Source organism: Melospiza georgiana, chromosome 3 (assembly GCF_028018845.1).
Source record: "Melospiza georgiana isolate bMelGeo1 chromosome 3, bMelGeo1.pri, whole genome shotgun sequence".
NCBI lineage: Eukaryota > Metazoa > Chordata > Aves > Passeriformes > Passerellidae > Melospiza > Melospiza georgiana.
The window spans coordinates 68,780,346-68,803,927 of record NC_080432.1 but is presented as its reverse complement, the minus strand read 5'-3'; the positions used below and the strand labels follow the sequence as shown (position 1 = coordinate 68,803,927).

At 35.4% G+C, this 23,582-nt stretch overlaps 1 protein-coding gene across 18 annotated transcripts in view; it reads right to left on the bottom strand.

Annotated features, from left to right (window-relative positions):
• Window positions 1-23,582, bottom strand: part of SYNE1 (spectrin repeat containing nuclear envelope protein 1) — a 290,137-nt gene that overhangs the window by 159,671 nt on the left and 106,884 nt on the right. For all 18 annotated transcript variants that reach the window (XM_058021621.1, XM_058021620.1, XM_058021626.1 and 15 more), the window contains 16 exons: window positions 22,911-23,051; window positions 21,689-21,849; window positions 18,766-18,916; window positions 15,225-15,452; window positions 14,584-14,682; window positions 12,762-12,949; window positions 12,532-12,655; window positions 11,286-11,452; window positions 9,898-10,051; window positions 8,983-9,611; window positions 8,144-8,323; window positions 6,523-6,673; window positions 4,893-5,051; window positions 3,747-3,929; window positions 2,391-2,492; window positions 751-954 (listed from right to left, as the gene is read on the bottom strand). In XM_058021621.1, the coding sequence (XP_057877604.1) occupies window positions 751-954; window positions 2,391-2,492; window positions 3,747-3,929; window positions 4,893-5,051; window positions 6,523-6,673; window positions 8,144-8,323; window positions 8,983-9,611; window positions 9,898-10,051; window positions 11,286-11,452; window positions 12,532-12,655; window positions 12,762-12,949; window positions 14,584-14,682; window positions 15,225-15,452; window positions 18,766-18,916; window positions 21,689-21,849; window positions 22,911-23,051 (3,021 nt within the window). The remainder of the gene's footprint in view (window positions 1-750; window positions 955-2,390; window positions 2,493-3,746; window positions 3,930-4,892; window positions 5,052-6,522; window positions 6,674-8,143; window positions 8,324-8,982; window positions 9,612-9,897; window positions 10,052-11,285; window positions 11,453-12,531; window positions 12,656-12,761; window positions 12,950-14,583; window positions 14,683-15,224; window positions 15,453-18,765; window positions 18,917-21,688; window positions 21,850-22,910; window positions 23,052-23,582) is intronic.

Here is a 23,582-nt window from a genome sequence, read left to right as displayed (position 1 = left end):
AACGTGAAAAGTGCTGTTTCTCATGATTTATTACTCTCTTATAAATAAACATATTTCAAGGCATATCGAATAGAAATAGATATTTTCAGCAAAGTCTGAAGGTACATGTGGGATGCAATATGACACTGGTATTTGGCAGGACTTCTGAATGAGAAGTTTTACACAAAACTTGAGAGAAACATTTTCTGAAAATTAAATGTGCATTGGCTAGTATATCAATATTAACTGTGCTCACAGTTAAATACCTCCATGTGGTTTGTCATGTCATGATGCGCATAACTGTATCCAGCCAAGAGACCACTTGGATGTAGAAAAAAGAATTGCTATATCTGATGATTGACGAGGATTTCTGAAGTAGAAGTTTGTGTTAAAACTGAATTTGGACCAGTGTCTTTTACTGTGATGTGCTATGAATTTCATAACTTATTGAAAGGGAGTCAATGCACTTGAAAACATGCTGGAGTAATGACCAAGGAATTCAATGTATCAAAACCAGTTCTTGCCACAAGACTTTATTATTCATTAAAATTTTCTAGAAGTTTTGTAAAATACTAAAAAATCAGAACTTTTGTTCATTGGTGCAACTTCCTAAAAATAATCACTGTATTATTTCCTAATATTCTAGCATCTGTGCAGGAGATATGCATTTTTTATCAAAGGAAAATTAAGTATAAAGCTCAGAAAAAAAATCCCGAAAGATTACTAGGAAAATGCATAAGGAATAGTATATTGATTTTCTTCAGCACTGACCTTTAGTTTATTTAGAGCTTCAGGATCCAGGTTACGTGCACAGCTTAACAGTGTCTCTTCCACTTGAGTTAGCCAGTCTGTCATCTGACCAATCAGCTTCTGTAACTGCATCTTCTGAGTACTGAAATCTTTCAGCGTCTCTTTTGCTGTCTCTGATATTTCCTTGGCATGGTCCAACTTCTGCCTCAAATCTGACTCTATAAACTAAAACCAAAATGTTATGTATTAAGGCATTTAGCAATAAAAATGTGTATTACAGCAAATGCTTATTGAAAAAATGGAAGGTCAGAAAGAGGCACACAATGATAATTTTGCTCTCTTTACAACTGGAGATACTTACATACCTACAAACAGACAACCATTCTATTAAGCCTTAGATATACAATAATTCAAAGAAGAGATCCTAACTTATAAAAAGTCAGACTGCAAACTATTGCAGTTATTATCCATTTCTGAAAAATTCAACAGCTGGTATTTCCCCTTTACTAATTTGCCATATATACAGAACATGACCTACGCTCAAAAAGCTTGATAAAAATAAATATCAATTGGGTAGTGAGCCTTAAGAGCACTGAGGCTTAAAGTATCTCAGTATAAGACAGGTAAAAATTCAAGACAGTACTAAAAATAAGCTAGAATCTTGCCCCTTAACCTGTTCAAAGTAAGGAATATGCAAAATTATAATAGATGTTAGCTGAGCACATATAATACAAGTAAATCAAATCAGTCATAATATCATACTATATATAAATCAGATTCACAGAATCCTTTGGGTTAGAAGGAATCTCTGTAGATTCCTTTGTCCAAGTTCCCTGCCAAGGGAGGGTCAGCTACAGCAGGTGACGTAGAAACACATCCAGATGGGTTTTTTTCCTTCTCCAGAGAGGGAGACTCCACAACCTCACTGGACAGCCTGTTCCAAAATGTGGGCAAGGCTTGAGTGTTACATTAACTTCCATTAAAACCTGATATGTATCAAGATATATCCCTGCCCATGGAAATTACAGAAGTCACCTTATATTTTTGAATTTCTGACATTAAGTTAATAATCTCAAATACCAATTTCTGGTATTTTAAATCAAACTGCCAAAATAATAATACTGTGGTTTTGCAACTGCCCTAGAACACAGCAATCAGTATCTGCCCAAAAGTTTAACAGCTCACCTTTGTGTTAATTGTTTTATGTTTTTCTTGTAAGAGCTAGTTCAGGGCCCTTATTCTAGTGCACTAAAGAATACTTTTTGGTTGACAAAGCAAATGAACATATTTTACTGCCTTATAACCCTTTCAAGGAAACAAACTGTGCATGCACTCACATGTGATGTGGCTTAATGTTGTGCAGAGTAGAGAATATCTGTAGTCTAATATTTTATCAGCTCCATTATAAACTATTTATTCTATTTTGATTTATTAAAAATACTCCTACTACCCTTATGTTCACTTTATGACATACTGTTGATACAAAAAATCAAGGTTACCTAGAGAAATATGAACAAAGAATAGTTCTGCTACATATAAATAATAATGCTACATCTGTCACCCTGAAAGAAAAAGGCAGTGTGAGAAAGACAAAAATTTCATAAGGGATGTTTTCCTGGTTATTTGAGGACAATCTGTGGTTACCAATGTCTTTATTTTACCTGGAGATCTGCAGGAGGCTCTTGAGTATGGGTCAGCTCTTTGAGTTCTGAAATTTTGGAACTAAGTTGCTCCAACTTCAGTTCTTTATTCTTGACTTCAGACTGAAAAATAGATGTGGTCAAAGTTTCATACTAAACTACAAGAAGCTTTCAGACTTTCAGAAGTATTCTCCATGAATTTCAAAATTGAAGGAAAATGTAAACACAGCTTAGCAACCAGAGGGAAAACACTGTGCACTAATTTTGTGCTCTAAAAATCTCCCATTTCTTTTTCCTTATTAGACTCAGTTCAGAGTAATTTTCCCCTCCTTTAAAATAGATTATAGCATTTAAAATGCTCTAAAAGCTTTTGTTTGTTAAAACTGGGAAAATAAAGATGAAAATGTCATTGTTTATTTGACTGGAAGTATCTACATGTGGTGTTAGGTTCCACTGAAGGATTAAATTGCCAAATTTAACATCTGCCCTGAATGCCCAGAAGAATGGTTAGGAGGTATTTTGTGCTAGGGAGGATATAATATTAGGTAGGCAGTGAAGAAAGTGATCACTAATTTGGGCCACAGAAGGAGTAAACTGATTGATGCTGTCCATGCTCATCTATTTCTGATTGAAGAAAGGGCAGGACCCTGCTGTCACCAAACTGCTCTTCCTCTTGCCTTTGCAAAACAAAGTGCCAAAAAAGGGTATTATGCATTCTGTGACTGTAAATGTACACTCAGTGATCACATCTGTTATTCTGGTCCTTCAGCACATCAACTACACCTGTGGTTTGGGTAGTCTGCTTTTACTCCAAATCAGTTTTAACAGCTATGAGTTCAGGTGGTTGGATGGCTACATAAGGCATTTGATAAAGCTCAACCTTGAGCAAAACACTGATTTATCAATGTTTATATTCTACCACAATTCTTGAATATGTTCACTGTGCATCTTGTTAAAGACATAATTTATTCCAGATGAAGTAGAATATGGCTCAATCTATGACTGACCTGGTATCTCTTTTATTGTCTGGACAACCTACTTTCCTGGATGAGGTCTTAGAAACTAATCATTTTTTTTGCTAAACTTTAGCTTAAGTTGTCTAAAAATTCCATTGGTTTTTACTGGAACAGAATTCAGCCTAGAACCAAATATAACTGCAAGAACCAAAATAACTGGAGCTTAGATTTAGAAAGATGTGCCATTCTTGTTTCTGTTAGAAGCAAACACCTTCTAATAAAAAGGACAGGAATGCTCTCATCTAGCTGTTGGGTACCACTATTTAAACAGAGGTCTGCAACAGACAAGTCTTTTCTCTGGTTGAACATCACTTGACATCTTGGACCACAACATTTTAATCACAGATTTATGGGTAAGAACCTGGAAATCTTTCAGGAGGACTTCCATTCTCTGACTGTTACTGAAGTTGTTGATGCCTTCATTCAGCTGAGAAATGCACTTATTACACCATCCATCCAGTTCATCTCCAGTTTTCAGGATGTCATCCCATAGAGACACGCTTACACTCAGTCGGTCAATGTTCTCATCAAGTCTTTCAGACGCCTTTTAGGAAAGAAGAATATATCAATACCATTCAAAAATTAATTTTAGACTCTATTTTGCAGGCAGTTATAAGAAAAATGCATAAAAAATACTTGGTAAGCCTGGGTAAAACAATTTTCTTGGATTTAGTTCTAAGTTCTGAATGCTAATTTCAATTTGCTTACCCAGATCATAAAACAAACACAAATCTTATGTGTCCAAGTATTTGTATATTTTTTTACTGGAAAAGAGTTCAATGTTCAAATAAACTTTATTTCTCAAAAAAAAAACCCTACATTTATCCTTCTTGTTGTAATGTAGTAATCAATAGGTAGAAATTCTTCAATGTGAGGGTGCTGAGACACTGGAACTGATTATCCAAGGCCATTGTAGATGCATCCATGGAAATGCTGCAGGCAGGTTGGATGGGGCTTTGAGCAACCTGGTGTAGTGAAAGATGCCCCTGCCCTGGGGGCAGGGGGTTGGAACCAGATCTTCAAGGTCCCTTCCAAACCAATCCATGATTCTGTAACTAGCTTTTATGCTATGTTTCTCTCCTGTAGTTAAGTCTTTCGCAACACAGTAATATTTTTTGTGTTTAGCTTAATGTAATTTCCTGCTGAACTATTAGTCCAATTTACTTCAATGAAGTATGATATGTATTAGGTGTGAGTCCAACCCAAATTCATGCTTGGAACTGCACAGTGAGCAAATTTACAGCAGTAGCATTCATTCATTGCTGTAACACACCATTTAAAATCTTATCAAATTGATGTCACAACTTCATGCATAGAGTGGACACCAAATCCCTCTGATTAAAACTTTGAGTTATACTTAAAAGTAAATTTTACTAAACAGTTACTCTTAGTAAATTATACTAAACAATTGTACTCTTAAACTTTACTAAACAATTGTACAAGAGAAATATTGTAAGGTTAGCCAAACTTAAAAACTATATTTGTCATATAAACACCAGATTCTTACATCTAGCCATTTGTCCACCACAGAGTTCATATCTGTTTTCAGTGCAGTGGAGTCACAGTTATGCACTCTCTTCAGTTCTGCTATCAAATGTTTTCCTTTATTAGTGAAAGTATCCAGGTCTTTTTGTTTATCACTCAGATCGTTCCTGGCAGCTTCATGCTGTGGACATAAATATTTGGTTGTTAAAAGAAATCAGTTCTCCAGATACCCATCCCTAGCCCTGTGCTATGAATTTGTTAATTTTCATATCTAATATTTAACTACTCCACAAAATACAAAGCAACTGACATGGTTTTCTCATGAGCATAATCATATAGGATGATTGTTCTCATAAATAAAGCACACAAGTGGGAGTAAAAAGTTTTGAATATATTCCACTTGGTAACCAAATATTTTCTGGACTTAGGGAAATTTCATTTTTCCATTTGTCTTTCCATTTTTCATTATTGAATAATCACTTCAGGGGTTATAGCAAGGTAAACAGAGGGTGTTGCAAATAAAATTTAGGATTAAAAACACCATCTTTACTAGATATTCTGGAAAATAGTACAAAAGTAGAGATGAGTTCTGAAAGGAACTATACAAAATCTTCAGGGCTACTAAGTTTGCAACCCTAGCCATAGGGAAATATTTAATTTTGTCATTGAAAAGCTGAGATGCTGAGACCCGATCACAGTAAGAATCCTAAGCTTTTTTCTACAGCAAGTACTAGAGAGTAGTACTAACAATAAGCTACTAATCTGTATGCACTATGGCCAAAACATTTATTGCACTGGAACCACTATCTGCGGCCAAGACTGCAGCAGGGAATCGTCCTCAGCCCAAGGCTCAAAGGAATGATGTGGAAGTTTAATGAAATTCTTTTTTAGACTGGTGAGCTCTGTTCTGACTTTTTTATTCTTTTAAGATATCTACTAGAAAGAGGCCATAAATACACACAGTTTAGAATAAGGTTTATACAGATCTGACTGAAAGATTTTGAATCAAGAGCTCAAGAGCCTTCCAAATTAAATTACCCTCCAAAGGAACAGACAGAATTTAACTCAGAACTGTTTATCCTGGCAGGCTGATGGACAGCACAATTCAGTATCTTTGAAGTACAATCCAGTGAAATGAATACAATGTAAGGATCCAAATACCTTATCTCTGCACAATGGCTAGTATCAACATTATACACCACAGCAGAAGTCCTCTCAGGGAAAGAGAGAGACATAAAAATTTTACACATCAGAAACATGCAATTCATGATTTTTTGTGGCCTTTTATCTATTCAAAAATTTACCCAATATAGAAAAACATTGAATTATGTTGACCAGAACTATCCTTTCATACTATGGAAGGAATATATTTTCAATATATTTTATATAAAGAACTATCCACTATTTTCCACTTATGCTTTCTATATATTAAGAATATGCATTTCCATTAACAATAGATTAATAGATCTCACCAAAATGTAAAAAAGGGCTGTATTCTTCCCTCATCACAATCAGTACAATTTAAACTCTGAATGTCAGTGTGATAAGATTTGACAAGGAGCTTTAAACACATCTCAAGGGCATCTTTAAAAAGAAAAGTAAGTTCAATCAAAAAATTGTTAAAATTCCTCAAAGGAAAAATATGTCATTACCTTTGATAATGTTCGCCTGACATCTTCATGATCCTTCCACATGGATTTGGTCACAGAAGCACTGTTAGCACTGTCTATGACTTTCATTACTGTTGACTTCAAGCTCTGATATTCCTTCATCAGATCGATCAGAACACAGGACTGCTCCTTTCTGTAATATGAAAGAGCTGTTAGCACCACTTGCTGCCATGCTTCTGAAGGATAGAGAACATGACATAGCAATTCACCATGGGAAAACCAGGATGCAGTGCTAAACATGAATTGGGCAGCCAAGGAAATATGAATATCTTGGGTTTAGAAATCACTGTAGATCCATCACAAAACATCTTACTGAAGAGATGTGAATGTGAATTGCCATCTCATATATATCAGATACTAAAGCAACTGACTTCAGTGAAAGACTGAAATTGGAATTCAATCTTCTCAGTTCCCAAGTTTAACATCTTTTTGACTGCAAACACATTATAAAAATTGTGCCACTCACAGTTAATTTAAAAAAACCCAAATTTGTTTCTTTATTTCAGAGTGGTTTTTTGGTAAAAAGAAGCAAAAATAAAGACTAAAGCAATGCATGCTAAAGGCTGTCTATTTTGTCCTCCAATTGTCAGATGCATGCTTTTGGGACTAAAATGTTATATTCAAATTACCTCCCTTCTACTGAGAATAAATTAGCCTTCTGCTAAAAACAAGCCTAATGTTTCCCCCACCCTCTCTCTAGGAAACCTTATTTATGCTCAGGCAATGGACAGAGGAAAAAGACCTACTCAATCCATTCCTGGTGTTTATATTGAAGAGAAAGAGAGAACTAATACTTTGGATATATGCAATGTCTATTTATTATAGCGTTTTTCAATGAAAGAATTTTGGGAAACATGACATTGTCAAAAAAGAGGAGCATCTGTTTTAGGAGCTGGCTCTTCTCTGAATGCTCCAAAGAGCTCTCCAAAATAAGCAGGTTCAGGATGGTCTAAAATTGTGTTTATGTGAGAGAGAAAACAGTGCTAGTTTTCTTTAAAAATGATCATGAGGCAGTTAAGACAAAGAAAAGGGTATGATAAAACTTTCTCTAGTTTCTTTAACTTCTTTGGTTATCAACTTTCATTGATAAAACTGATCATCTGATCATGTGTCATATACAAACTGTAACTGATTACACACTAATGATTATTATAAACCTGTCCCCTAGGACAGAAAGAAATACTTAAATTTTAAAATTGTTTAGAAACACTGAATAGAGAACTTTCAGAAACACACAACCAATAGGGAATGAAAATTTGTGCTAGAAGGAGAATATGTACTAGCTAGAGTGATAGCAAAAACTCAGTGGAGAATTCTTATCTTTCAGAAAACAATAAGATGCAATATAGCATGCATGTAATAAAATGTATATCTGTCACACTGTACTGAGAACCTATCTGTGGCCTTATTAATAGTATAAGTACAAAAGGTACAAATATTCTTGTTAACAATGTGCTTCCATCTTCTACTGAGTATTTAACCTACAAGCCCTGTTTTTCACTGTAACTAATATAGCAAGAAGATATTATGTTTCCCCATCTTCTACGTTTCCCCATCTTTCCCCATCTTCTCCTTTCTCAGCTTAAGCTAAAGATCTACTTACTTTTCATGTATAGCTTTCTTGGTGTCCTTCCACAGAGATTCTAAGCGATTTATCTCTTTGTCACTCTCAGGAGCAAGTGTGATATCTTTTTGGGCTATTTGTTTTGCTTTGTCCATGAGCCACTGAAGTTCATGCTGGTGAGAATTCAATTCTTCATCCAACTGGTTAAAGATCCTCAATCTGCAAGTTAAAAGACCATTAAAAGACCAGTTTCATATTTACTTATCTTCTTTTTTTTTTTTTTTTTTTTTTTTGCAAGAGAGAGGAGAAAGAAAGAATAAAACAGTTGTTCTTAGTGTTACTGTGCATAAAACTTCCTTTTTCTAATATTTCCTAAAATATTTGGGAGTTTTTTTCTGCTAGAACTGGGATCAGAAAGTAATTTTTCTGATACATATACTGCTATATAATCATGTAGATATATATGTACCTCTGCCTCAAACAGCCACCTGGAAATATACTCAGATATTTAGATTAATACTTTATTACAATTAGTGTTTTTAATTCCATCATCCCTTCAGTACAATCTTCAGTTCTGCAAGGTAGAGATAGGTATGTTATATGGGATTTCTAATAGCTGTTTGGATCTTAGATTCATTAGGACAAAATATATTTTTGAGACGTAGACTTTCATGACTATTCTTTCAATATAAAACATTAGCAGGACTTGCTTAGTGTTTTGTGCATCCAAATAGTTCACTTATTTACAAAATTTTATTAAGTAGACACATATACTTGGCAAGAAATAAAGTACCCAGGTAGAAAATACACACATGCCTCCACTGAATCATAAAAGGTTTAGAGATTGAAATCAAGTATGAAAGTGCCAATATTTTTACCTTTGCTGGAGGGCTTGTAGTGTTGTCTCCTTCAGGCCCTCCTTGTCAGCCTTTTCCTCAGTATCTTCAATGCTCTTCAGTAACTGCTCTTTACGCTCCATGAAAGATCTTTGCAAGGCTCCAAGAGCTTCTGCCTCACTTTGTTTGGTTCCCAGCAGGTTTTGAACTGCCTCCAGTTCCACACCCAGATTATCCACCATGGCCCTGCAGGAAGTTCTCTGCCCAGAAATGCTGTGCTTCAGATGATATTGAGCCTTAGTAAGGGAACCATCCAAACCAATAGCATCAGACTCCAACTTGTTAAGATCCTTAATAACAACATTGAGCTCCTTCTCCAGCAATTCAGATTTAGCTTTATCCATATTTCCTGTTTTCTCCACTGTCTGCCTCAGATGGTGGAGCACTCCTGATACAGCACTATGGCGCTCCAGGAATATTCGCAACTGATCCAGGGCCTCTTGTCTTTGGCTAGTTGTCTGACTCGCCTCCTGGAAGATCTGAAAGCAATCTTCAGTCTTTCCCTGCAATGTCTGCTGATCCTCTGGGCTGCTGAAAGAACCCAATTTCTCTACATGCTCCTTCAGACTTTGTAACTCCTGCTTCTTACTTTCAACTTCCATTGAGTGATTCTATGGGAAAGACAGAAAACAGAGCTGAGTTTCTTCTTCAAATCAAGAGCTCAGTAAACATTTTAGAACTGAACATACGAGCGAAACAAGTACTACTGAGGGGTTTTAAGTAGGAAAAGTTCAGGGTTACAATCTTGCTTTAAAACTGTCAAATAACGAGTCTGTACGTGACTGCAACAGCATATTGGTTTTCACACAAATAAATTACTTGCTAGTTCTAGATGAGGATTTAGCCAAATGCACTGTACATTTTCTCTGTCTTTAATATTTACATCCAGAAGTTTACCTTATTGTGAGATGCAGCTAGTTGTTGATCAGCTGTGTTTATCTCTGAAGTGGCTTGTAGTTCAGCAAGAAATTGCTTAATCCAGTCTGAAAACCTGAGCAGGAGATCATCAAACTGCCCATGCTCAGCAACAAGTGATTGAAGGAAGTTGATCCTACAGAATGTCAGATGTAAATATGAAAGAACTTGATGCAATTTAATCACTTCCCATAATCTAACCCACAGCTGACTGGTCAGCATTAAAATCAATGCCAGATGCAAGGAAAGTAGGAAATGTTACTTCAGTTTGCCATATTGATTTTTTAATTATGGGAAATAACATAACATTTAAAACACCCTTGGATCTTTCCTGTTTCCACTCTTTTATTTATATCAACTGTTAAAGATGCCCCAAAAAAAACCAAGGTATGTTCTTCAAATTTTCTTTATGGGTGTAATCCCAGCAAAGACAATGTTATTGATGGAAGCTCAACTTTGATTTTCAGTCATAGCAATTCTTGCCTATCATCTGAAACACTGAATTAAGGTAAAAGTCTCATGAATATAGGCCAGGGGTGAGGAATTTCATATTCAACCTCCTCTGAAGTAGGAAAGGGTAAAGTCTGATCAGAAGAACACAATTCAAAAGAAAAATCTGTGCAGAGGAGCACTCAGCAGAATTAAGTACCTAAGTACCAAGTTTAAACCTTGACCTTCGAAAAGACCTTGTCATTTACCTTCCCATTACCCTTAGAAATTTTTCAACCTAATTTTCAACATGTAGAAGATCATTATATTGTAAAACAATTATATTGATAAAGCACCTAGAAGATTATGGCACTGATCAGGATCTATTATTTAAGCTACATTACAAATGGTAAAATATGTGTGTTCATCATGGAAAGAATTGAAGCCTAAATATATGATAACATAGAGTTTGAAATAAAGGAGACAGTTTTTCTGAGCTTAACATGAGCCAGCAGCCTAACAACTGAGCATTTATAGTATTTATGGCAAATTAGAATTTCAAAGTGAGTTCAAAACTACAATAGTGTGGCTTTGCACAAAATAAAGCATATAACTGAAACAATGAAGAAAAGATTATTGGAGATTTTGGGATTTACTTGGAAACTGGAACTGAGGAAATGTAACATTGCATTCATTTCCTGCACTACACTCCTTCAAACAGACTCTTCTAGCAAAAAAAATCGGAGGAGTGTATGTCAAAAAGACAGCATCATAAATGTGTGGTATTCTCCACCCCCCATTCCTGGGCGTTCAGGGATTGGTATTGACTTAAAACCTTTGTCTTCTAATGGCAATATTGTAAAAAAACATGATTTGGGATTGGGCTTCCTCATCCGGATATTGGTTACTTTAACAAGTAAAAAACACTCTGAAGCACAAACCTTTTGTCAACAATTTGTGGTAAAGCTTTCCACCTTTCATCCAGCTCTTCAAACTTTTCTTTAATTGTTTTCACACACTGCTTTGAAGCTGTTGGAAACAGCGACTCATTTAACTGTAAAAGACTCTCATAGACAGAAGTGCGGGACTCAATATCTGCTCGCAAATCCTGGGATAACAATGGAATGAAAAGCTTTTAGTTTAAGCATGGCACCATATACTGCAAAATAACAAAAACTAATAAAAAAACAGCTACAGACTTCCAGCACAGTACTTTTGAGTCAAGTGAGTGAGCAGAGGCAAATCCTTGGAGGAATTGAGGCCTATTAGGACAAATACTCAACACCTCTCAGACAGCTAAATTCAGGTACTCAACACCTCTCAGACAGCTAAATTCAGTAGGGATTCATCCAAGTTAGTATTTTTCTCTCCTTCAGGACAAAGTGTGACTTTTCCATACAGCTTTATTTTATGATGGCAGTGGCTAAAACTGACACAACATTTTGCAATAGATTTTTGTACAGCAAGAGAATTGTGAGGAAATGTTGCAAACTGGCTCAAACGAAGCAAAATACTAAAAAACCAACCAACCAACCAAACTAAACCCGCCAAAAAACCAAAAAAACCCCCAATAACAAGAAAACTCATCCCCAAACAAAAAACCACTCAACAACAACAACAAAAAACCAAACCCAAACCCTCAATTTATTTTCCTTTTCTACTTGTCTTCAAGGAAGAAGGTATAAAAGATGTTACATTTGGCCAACTGCTTCATATTAATCTAAAAACAAATGGCAAAAATTCAAAGGGAAGGCACAATTTAGAATAGGATGAAAGTCTTGTGTTTGAAAAAATAATTAGAACCAGACTTCCAATGTGATTTCAAAACCTTCAAGCATTTTTTCATCTGAGAACCTTTCCTCACATGCAACAAAAAAAAGAAAGTAAGTATTGCCTAATAAAGGAATTTCCCTAGAGAAAGAATCTTCTAACAAGCAGACTGATGTCCTTCCTTGGTAGATAATAGGATATATCAAGGCACTTTTTCCTTTTTTCTTTAGCTGGCATATTATAGTTAAAAGAAATAGTAAAGTCATTGAAAAGAGCAAGTGATAATGAGATTTGCATGAGATTTGCAAAACCCAGAATCAATTGACTCGTCAGACTATAACTGAACAATTCCTTCCTTTAAAAGACACAGAAATACACCAGAAAATGCAGGAGGACAATATTTCAGTTGAAACATACCTGCAGTGCCTGCAGTTCACCTTCCAGTTTAATTCTGTCGGCAGAAACATACTGCTCTGCAGGCCTGCCTGCAGCTTCACACCCCTCCAACCAGGCCAGGAAGGCAGACAGCTCCTTCTCCTGCCTAGCAAAAGCACAGCCTAGAGTTACCAAGTCATCCTCTCAGTCTCACACACTGAGCCCAGGAAGGTCTCTTGTGTCCACCACAACAGATGTGGGAGTTTACTCACTTCTGCCACTGAGCCAGAAGACTCTCTAATAAGCTCTGTTTCTCCTTAGCACTTTCCAGCACTTTTTCATATTTCTGCTGTAATGCTGCAACCTTTTGAGCAGCTTTTTCTTTGTTGGCCACCTTTCGGACACCGGCTGAGAGAGAGGCCAGAGGGTTGCTCAGTTTTTCCACAGTATGACAAAGGTCCTAGTGAACATGTAAAAGAAACAGAATTTACATACATAAACAACAGAGTTATGGTAGCAATGGTGGGGACAATTCTCTACTTCTACTCATAAATTTGAAGCAATGCTACATCCATCAGATCATGAAGTCACTTCATAGCTTGGATATTGCTCAGGTCCATGCTAGGTACACGTGTTCCCAGCATACCAATGAACTGGATTGTAGTGGCAAAAGACTTTCCTAGGAACAGTGCTAAAAGGAAAAAGCTCTGCAACAAAAGAGTCAGATCTCCTGAATGGGCATGTGACACAGCATCATCCATGCAGGACAAAGCTCCACATTCAGGAAAAAGCTTGAGATTCCCTCACACCTAAGAGTTGCTCTAATTTATACAGAGTAAACTCAAAACCTCACTCCAAAAGGTGAGGACTGCAAGACTTGCAGCCAATGTCATGACATGGGAGAAGCAGGGAAGAGTTACTTGGAACTTCCGTCAGCATTAGCTAAAGCTTTGTAGCTTTTTGTAGAAATGACATCTAATGTTAACTATATTTTCCAGTGTTGCTGTTTCTAGGAAGCTGGGAAACTTGTCCATATGAAAATGATTGAAATGTAGTACAGTGAGTTATAAAATCACAAAATGAAACCGATTTAAGATCACGAAAGCTCCAGCTCACAGGTGTAAAATAGTAACAATAGTAAGTTTTATAATTACAAGAAATCATATGTAGGAGGAAATGTTAATTATAAGTTGCTGATAATTTCACATCAAGATATTTAATGATCATGATCCCCTAAAGAGAACAAGCCCTTATAACAGCATACTCAGCATATTCATAATGTTTAAAAGTCAATAAAAATGATGATTACAAGTGCTGTCTAAATAAATTTCTCATATGCAAAATACTTTTCCTCAACTAGTATCAAGCTTTTTTGAAGCAGAAAGGTCAGGTCCTCCTGAAAACAGCCTTTGTAAGCAGTTATCGATCACCAAGTTCAGATTAAGTGCATTTTACTGCAAGAACAATATCACTATAGTTTTTTGTAGTATTTTCTTAGAAAGAAAGGCTATGATTATTGTTGAAAAAACATATCAGAATTTACAAACAAAAATACTACACCACATTCCCTGAGATGGGATTATTTGTAGCTTGAATACCAATCCAGTACTTGTTTTCTTTTTGTAATGGACTGAACCAAATATCCAAATACCCATGGATTCCTAGCATCACAGATAAAAGTTTCTAAGCTGAAACCCTGTCCAGTCTCTTAATTGCCCAAGTAAAACTGCTTCCAATGATATATTTTCTTTAATCACAGATGACCTATACTAAAATCAAAGTTTTCATTGGAAAACCTTAGAGGAAAAATGCCGAACAGACTTGTTTCTTCTGTTTTTCACAATGTTTTAGATGCACAAAGTTAAAACCAATAACCTGAAGGACAAAGTGGTACTTTTAGGCTTCTTTCCCCTTAGATTGGGGAAGAAACTTCCTAATCCTATCTGAAAAGGTGACAGGCCACCCTTGCCTCCTTCTGCCTTCCCCCTGAGCTGTGTGGCACCTGGCAGCCCCTGGTCAGGGGTTTCTGTAGGGAGGTCAGTGTGGCACTGTGTCCCTGGGCTCAGAGCCAGGAACAGCTGGCCAGCTGCTCACCGTGCAGTCCTGGAGAGCTGTGTATGTTGCTGCTGCTGAAGAGCACGATGTGAGGGGCTCAGCTAGCTTAGCTTCAAATTCTGACACTGACTGCTGCACCTATAAAAAAACAAAGGCAAACCAGAAGCTAAAATCAGCAGGAATTACATAAACGATTCTTTAAATAACATGTTTTAAATGTTTGCTGCTAAGAGAATTTTATATCCTAAGCCTTTGTAGTGCTGAGTGCCTTTTGAAATTAAAAGATGCTAACAGTGCTCAGTTCCTCCCAGATGGGGCAATAATAATATTTAAATTATTTTCTTTATAACCTTCTGTCAACCAAAGAATGAAGTTAAAAGTGTTTATAAGAAGTATGGATGTGGTTCAATAGTGCAATATCCAGGAGAACAACATAGGTTTTCAAGAAGACAACATATTTTTATGTGTATAAAGTGTATATATTTTACTGGACTTCTGAGGCAGCCTTTTAGGTAATTCAAAGCACAAATTTATGTATCTAGGTCTTGCAATTACCTTAAAAATCCAATTATTTATTTTAGTCCATCCTGTATAATATGCATTTTAAAGTCAATTTTAGAAAAATATAGAATAATTCTATAAATTGCTCCAAATAATCCATTAGATTTTTCATAGTCTACCTGTTTAAGACTTTCTTCATATTTCTGCTGTGCTGATGCATTCCCTGTGATTGTTCCTTCCAGTCTCTGTGCACGATCTCTTAGTTCTTCCCAATACCTTTTGACCTGAGTCAGTTTGGCTTTAATATGTGCACGTTCTCCAGAGGTAACAAACTGAGAAAAAGACTTGGCTTCCTCTTCTAGGTTTGAGATTCCAGTTATTTTACCATCTATCTCTTTATTAATAACCTAAAATGTAAAGCAATAGTAAAAAATTTCAACCAAAGTTTTTAATTATTAGAACAATATTTTCCAATCCCTTTTTCTTCTCTATGCTACAAACATCCTTCATCAAAAAATTACATAAGAGTTCATTGACCACTTGAAATTACTTGTTACCAAAGTCTTTAATATGACCTGCAAATACCCTTTTTCTTTTTGAAAAGGTTTAAAAGGTTTTCTCTGTCAAAGGTTTATAATACAGGCTGCCCTAAAACCAGTGGGTATGAGGAGCAACTAGAATTGGCTGAGGTGCATATTTTCAAGCAGACATGATGGTTCATATTTTAGCATCTCTTATGTCACAGGAAAGTAGTAGACAATTCTCTTTAAGATTAAAAATAAACAGAAGATGGAAAAACATGACTGTGTCACTGAAAAAGTATTGTCAAGGAGCTGAACCCTAACAGTTGGTTAGTTACGTTTAATAGGTTTTTAAGCACTTACCAAAAAAGGTGCCATGATTAGAAAGCAGTAGAGATGGTTTTCCTTTTCTAACTTAAAATACTACTACAGTATAATAAAGGATAAATTTAATTAGATCATAGGTTAGTGTGAGTGTGCCCTTAGGCAGAAGATTAAAAAAAAAGAACCACATTGCAGTATAAGCAGGAAATCATGAAACAAGGGTGAAAATGGTTTTTTGGTAACTTTTTTATCTGTCCTGCACCTCAATTAGTAAATGCATAAAGAAAAACTTGCACTAGCTTTACATTTCAGCAGCTGCATAACACCAACTGTCTCCTATTATTCTGTACTTGTCTTATTACAAATTAGAGGCAAACTTGGCAGCTACATCATCCAAAAAAGAAACTCACAGTGTTTCTCATTCAGTGGCTATTTATTCAGTTGGCACCAATGAACTTGGAATTAAGCTCTTTTTTTTCACAACAGGTTTTGGGTTTTTTTTTAATTACTGCTTATATATAATTTCCATATAGCCCTCAAAAGCAATGGAAAACACCCATTGGGAGATATTTGAAAGATCAAAGTGAGTTCTTTGTAATTGACATAGGCAACAGCGTTCTCAAATTAAAAAAAAAAAATTAGAATATGTATATACATGAAAGTAACCAAAAACTTTCTTGAAAATTCACTCTCAAAGCATAGGCAGTGCCCGGCTTCTAATACAATAGTGATAAAAATATGGTCTCTTTCTTAAAAAGCCATTATAAAGCTCAGGAGTGGCTTGCTGCAACATTCAGTCAAAAATTAGCAGGGTGACTGTCAGAAAAAAAAAGTGGCGCTATAAGAATTTATAGTTTCTCTTTACGCAATATATTCTGAATTAATTTGGATTATAAAATATCTTTTTTTGCACAAGAACATGTTGCTGAGGAAAAATACTGGATTTGCAGCCCTGAAGCTGAAATTATCTAACAATGCAGCAGATACAAATGAGGCAGTGCTTTCTCACTCCTACACTATTCTGTTAAATTCACTCAGTTACATAAAAGAAGGTGGATAATTGAGGCTTTCAAACTTGCACCGAGTCTGCCACCAATGGCAACTACTTGTGATAACTGTCATTTTGTTCCACCAGGAATTTCAGAGAAATGTGTAGGTGAAAATCTGGCTCTGCTGAAGTCACTGGGGCTTTGCAATCAGCGTCACCAAAAACAGAGTATTTCCACTACCATGTAGGATAATTACATTCAGCTGACACCAGACTTTTTATCTGGTCAGCCAAAGGTGTCAAGGAGCACACTAATTTTTTGTCATTTGCCCTACGTTGAAATGCTCCTTACTAATATGGTGTAGTAGAAATTATATACTAAGTATGCTGATTAGTATTGTGAAACAGAGTAGCTCATCAGGAAACTGAGAAAAAATCATAGCAAACTCTTCAAAATCAGGCACAAAGCAAAGCTGCTGAAGCAGATCTCTGGCTACGTCCATGCACTCGAGGTGAGATGACAGGCTTCACACATCACAGCTCATAAAGCCCATTAGCTCACCTGAGGTACAATGATGTATCCTATGCCTTATGTGGAGCATTTGCTGGTTTATGCCTGTTCACTCAGGTGTTCATAAACATCATCTGCTGGCCATGGTGCTTATATGTGTAGGAATTATGATGAATTTTCAAAAACTTTCAATGCAGTGTAAAAATGACTGCTTATCTGCATCTACAGTAAGGATCAACCTTCTGGGAACTTAGTTGGAATAGGCTAGTAGGACTTAAGGCTCCATTTATACAGACAAGAACTGACATACTGCAATGCAATATTAGCATAATTTGATGCACTTATTTTCTTTCTTAAACACTGGAATCCTAGTTATTGAAAAGCAGGACACCACCATAATATATGCCAGTGGAATAAGTATATACATATTACTTCATAAGGAAACTGTTTTTGAATTGCTGTGGTGATGAAGCAAGAATTCAAACATTGTTTTGTTATTCAATGATGAAGTCAAGAGATTTTATTTATTTAGTCTTTGCAAAGTTGCGAACAAATTAAGAACAGGATAATGTGTTGATAAACTGCTTCTGTCACACGAAACAAGTGCCTATTGGATCCTTTGGAAATAGTGTCAAGCTGGTCTGGAAGCAGCTGCACACCTGTGCACCTCCTGAAGAATAAGTAGGTCACAGAAAAAAGAAAATGGCAATGTGCACTGCCTATTGAAAAACTCTGCACCCTTAGAAACACGCTATTCCAGAGAAAGTACATTTCCATTTGTGGAAGGATACAAAGTCAGCCTTGAGATTAAATGCTTGGAGACAATATGCACCTCAGTCAGCAATTAGAAACTAAACCACTGTGTCAGTACAGGAATGTACATGGAACTGAAGACAGTGCAAATACATTCACAGTAAATGTTACGTAGGTTTTCAAGCTACCAAGAGCAATAGTTTCTTTATTAATTCAGCATACAAGATACATAAATTAAGTGATAACTTTAGCTTGCAAGATTAAAATCAAGTTCTATAGCCACTAGCTGTTGTATGTTAAAAAAAACCAAAAAACAACAACTTTTATTTATGTATCTATTTTGTTGAGATTACTCAAAAAATAAGAAGGGTATAAATTATGTTTTTAACCATACACATGAAGACTTCATATATGTAAACTAAACATGAAAAGAGAAGGCAGCCTGTAAGAATTTTCCTTTAGTTTATATAAGACCTTACTGCTTGGTATATTTATGTATAAAATTTGCCATCATTTCATCATGGTACTTTTGAAACATGTAAAATGTCTCTTTTCTCATTTGGCCTCTGGCAAAATAACAGCTAAATGGGCTTTTAATACTGAACATAACAATAACTAATCACCTTGATTTGGCTGATCTGTATGTCCAAAGGAGATGATGATGTTTCCAAAGTTTCCAGTTCTTTTTCTTGTTCAGCTATCCAGTTGGACAGAGCTTCAAAATTATTGCCAAAATGATCCCACTTGTTTTTCACCATTTCCATGCTTTTAATACTAAAATTAACCAAATCAATTAGAGAGAATAAACAGTTTAATATAATGAAGCTGCCCATATTCTTGCTAAAATAAAAATGGAACTTATTCAATCTACAGGGGGGTCATTTTAAAACGTCCTCATTTTAGAGGTTCAAGTTGTGCATCTACATTCAAACATGGCTCTCTATTGGACCATGCACCAAAAGTAAAACAAATGCATTGAGGGGACATCAAGAGGTAAAAGAAAGTACAGCTTTATTCAATAGCTGTACAAGAATCTCATCATAGTGGGAAGAGAAAGGAAAAGGAAAATCAACGGGATGAAATTTCTATGAAATAATATGGAATGGTGATTACATCAGAAATATAAATATTTAGATAACTGAGTGCATAAATGTTCATAATTTAGTCCCTAGACCAGAATGATTAAAACCAGTGAAATGTGGACATACACACAGTCACCAATGCTTGACTGCTTTATTGATCTTGCTTTTTTATAACAGTAATCTCCACCTCTTATAGGAAGTTCATGTTTGCTGTGGCAATGATTTCCTATCAAGCCAAAGAATCAACCACAAATGTGACTCAACTCCCTCAGAGTTAGTAGTTTCACATTATAGGTATGTTAAACAGAGACAGATTATGACTGATTTTTCTATGTCTAGAATTGCAACCAAAGCACCTATTTTTTTGTCACAAGCAAGAAGGCCATTATACATGGCCTAACAGCAATAACTTCCAGTATACAAGTTTCTGCTCCTTTCAAGTAATTGAAACCAGTGCTAATGTAGGCCCTGCACACAACTTGCAAAACACACATTTTCTATTTCACTGAAAATATTAAAGTTTCATCATAAAAGTTTGAATATTACAAAATTTCAAAATACATTTTCATTCTAAATATAGCCTAAAAACCATTCCACCATAAAAAGTTCTTAACTTTCCCTCCCCTTCATTAAAGCTAGAGGAAGCTTTAAGAAAAGATGTAGCCTAAAAATGTAAAAGTTGGTCATTTTATTTTTTCTTATTTATTTTCAAAATTTTTTTAAAAAGTCAACAGCCATTTACTTAAGAGAGTGTATGCAAATTCAAGTTATTTGTAGGAAAACAATGTGCAAAAATATTTCACTCAAGTCCAGCTTAGGAAAATACAGCTGGAAATCAGAATCCAGGGACCAGATCAGTGGCACAACTGCTGTTGCATTCCTTCAGTGGAGTTTCTTTAAGAAAGCCACAGACTGTAAAGAATGCAACCCCAAACACACTGCACAGCTCTGCATGATTGCCTTGGAGGACAGATGGGCTAAGTTGTTACAGCAGTTGACTGTGGAGAGCTGCTCAAACTTTTCTCTCCTTTTCCTGTTCACTGGCATACTGTGTAACTTAGGAGTTTGGAGTAACTTCACTTTAAATTACTTGGCCAAGATTTTTATTGATGATGCAAGTTAAAATATAACTCTTACATACTTACTATGAGTTCTGTAGATACCCTGTAGATAGTTGTATGTATTTGCATCTTTTACAGAAGGCATTTAGCTTTTTATTATCTGTCACACTAACACAGACATTCTGTATAATCCATACATTCAACTAAAACCTATTTCATATCTACACTGAAAGGGTATATCAATGATGACTTTCATTTATAAATAAATTACTTTATTTAAAAAGCAAATATTCATTGCTGGAAGGCTAAATTTCAAAGATTGAAAAATCACACTAGTTTTCTCTCTTACAGTAGAGAAAATAATATGTAAAGTATTTAGCAAGTAATGGTAGAATTTGACTGCAAATCACTCTAGCACTTCATGTTGGAGAAAGCATTACATAAATGGTCAGAGCACCATTTGCTGCACAGGCTAGTTATTCTGGTTTATAGCTGTTCTTTCACATCAGGAAGAAAATGGCACTGAATTAAAATCCAATAAGCAGGACAGTAGTCATTATGAGGAAAAAACCCCAATTGTTTGGGTATTGCCCTTTGCTCGTATTCTGTTCGAGCTGATGGGACCTGCTTAATCTTATACAGTAAATTATTCAAGAGAGTAATTCCAGTAAGATAAAATACAAATGGCACAGGTATCTATGACTTGTGTATCAGATCTAGTGTATGCAAAAATACTGATTTCATACATACATACAAATGTATCTGTATAGGGATAAAATGAGAATAGCAACATTATGAATTTGAGTAACAAGTTCAATAACTGAATTGAGAGAAGGGAAAAACTTTTTAAAAATACAAAAAGCTACAAATATTTATCAAGCTTTCCTTGCAGTATGAACCTTTCATTTTTAAACAAAATCTGGAAAATTTTGTCTTTTTTTTTGGCAGCAGAAGCAGCTTTTGATATTGCCCGTGAAATACAATCTGGGCATTCAGCTTAGATGAAGGCACTTCTTGACACTCCTATAGAGAAAGCGGAATACTGAAAAATGAGGCAAATGTGGTAAGTGTGCTGCTCTAATACTCTGACACTTTTTCTCTCCAAAAGAGTCCAGTACCTCAAGAATGAGCTCAATTATCCCTTCTTCACATGACTGGGGCTTAAAGATAAGTGACAGGTTTAAGGTAACTAACTTTTATGAACTACATAGAATTAAAAGAAAACAATTTGTTAGTTTGCACACACTCTTTTGACATATTTGGTACCATAGCTTTGTTATTAAGCCAGAGAAAGCAGTAAATGACAGAGCTGATGAGACAACACAAAATGCTGACAAGGTAGTCTAGAAATCTGATACAATTTTATAGTGAAGAATAAATATTAGGACTTGTTAAGAACATACTCTTCTTCAAGAGTAACTTCCATTTTTTTCACTTGTTCTTGGATTGATTTTGCCTGATGCTGAAGGGACTGCTTGTTCTTTGAACCAAGCTGTATCTCAGAGGAATTCTTCACCAAATTCTCAGCCTGTACTGCCATTGCTTCAGTTTGTTTAGAAAGTTCCTGTAAGGATGTAATACGTATTAATACAACCATAGAGTTTCATATATTTACACAAAAAGTATTTTTCCTCAATGTTTACCCATGTCCTACATGTATATTATGAATGTGTCAATACATAAAAACAATCTCTGAAGGAAGTTAATTTTATATTACATTTGAGAAAAGCCCATTTGAGCAAATTAGATTGAATTAAATTTATCAAGGGATGCTGCATGTGCAAGTTTTTAACTCAAAAAAATCAAATTTTCTTCTATAGCTCTTCAAGTAATTTATTTTTTCATTGTACAAGATAATATACATCTTTACTTAATTTTTCAATTCCACCATTCACCCAAGTGGATTTTGCAGTACCTCATATTTTGTATTCTCACTTCATTTAGCAATTATTTTCTGTCACAAACATTAAACCCACACACCAGAAAAATTGATGCTGAGCATAATCAAGGTAGGTATAATTTATTATTGGCTTAGTCAAAGGTTAACAATGGCACGCAAACCACAGCACTTAGGAAAAACAAGCACTATTATTACTTCTGTAGTAGAAAATAAACTGGGCTGGGATAATTCTGTCCTAATAAGGACAAATGGCATGCTATGGCTCTTCTCCATGGGGTGGGTAGATGTCTTTCCTTTTTCTTCTCAGGTCTAAGAGTGCTCTTTGTCCCATTCCACACAACTTTGCCAAAGTGCACCCTAGTAACATCGACATGCAAGTGCTCGACACCAGATTACCAGCATAGATGATTATTGAGCATAAAATGGGAAGTCCTCAAATAATATTAACTTTCAGCTTCAGATAACTATATTTTATATTAACTAGAACTATAGATACCTATTGCTTATATTAACTATAAGCTTCAGATGCAGACTTTGAGATATCCTTTGTGTTTTTTTTCACAAAATGACTTTTTACCTCTGGGAAGTTTATGCAATCTCTCATCTGCATATGCAATTTTCATGGCCATTAATGGGAAACCATGCAAGGATTAAAGGCAGTACACTCAGCCCATGTTAAAAGGCAAGGCAGAAAGACACCTCAGTTCCTGCATTTCACACAGTACCTTTGTCTGATCCAGTTCTGAGGAGAGGCTCTCTAAACTGCTAAAATTTAAGATACGTTCAAGTACAGAGCTTGCTTGATTGAGATATTTTACTACTGTTTCTTTGTCTCTTTCAAACTGCTCCCATTTATTTATTGTGACCTAAAAAATAGACAAACAAAACCAAAAAAGGAAAACAAGGAGATCAAAGGAGAGAAAACAAGATTTTTCTTGTACATTACTGAAAAAGGAAAAAAGAGAAAGTCTTGACATAAAATAATTTTTCTTAGAAGCCATCCACTCAACAGTGAGTAGATGAAACTCTTCTAAACCAAATAAAACTTTCCTTGAATGTTTGCTGATTCATATTATGCTGTGCAAAAAAAGCACCATTCTCTACGTTGCCAGCAGTATGTAAATCTTATGTCCTGTAAGAAATCTAAAGTAATACATGTAGACATTTAGGGTAACAAGTAGTAAAAAATATCAAAAGGATTTTTAATTCCTTTACCGAAATAAAATAGAGTAAAATGTTAGAAGAAAATCCCTACTCATAGGAAAATCACACATAGGGACCTATTTGCTCTTTTCTGATAATGCAGAATTATGATTAACCCACAGCATTTAATTACCAGTCATAAGGACTACTACAGCTTAAACAATTATTTTCTTGATTCTGAAGCACAGATTAAG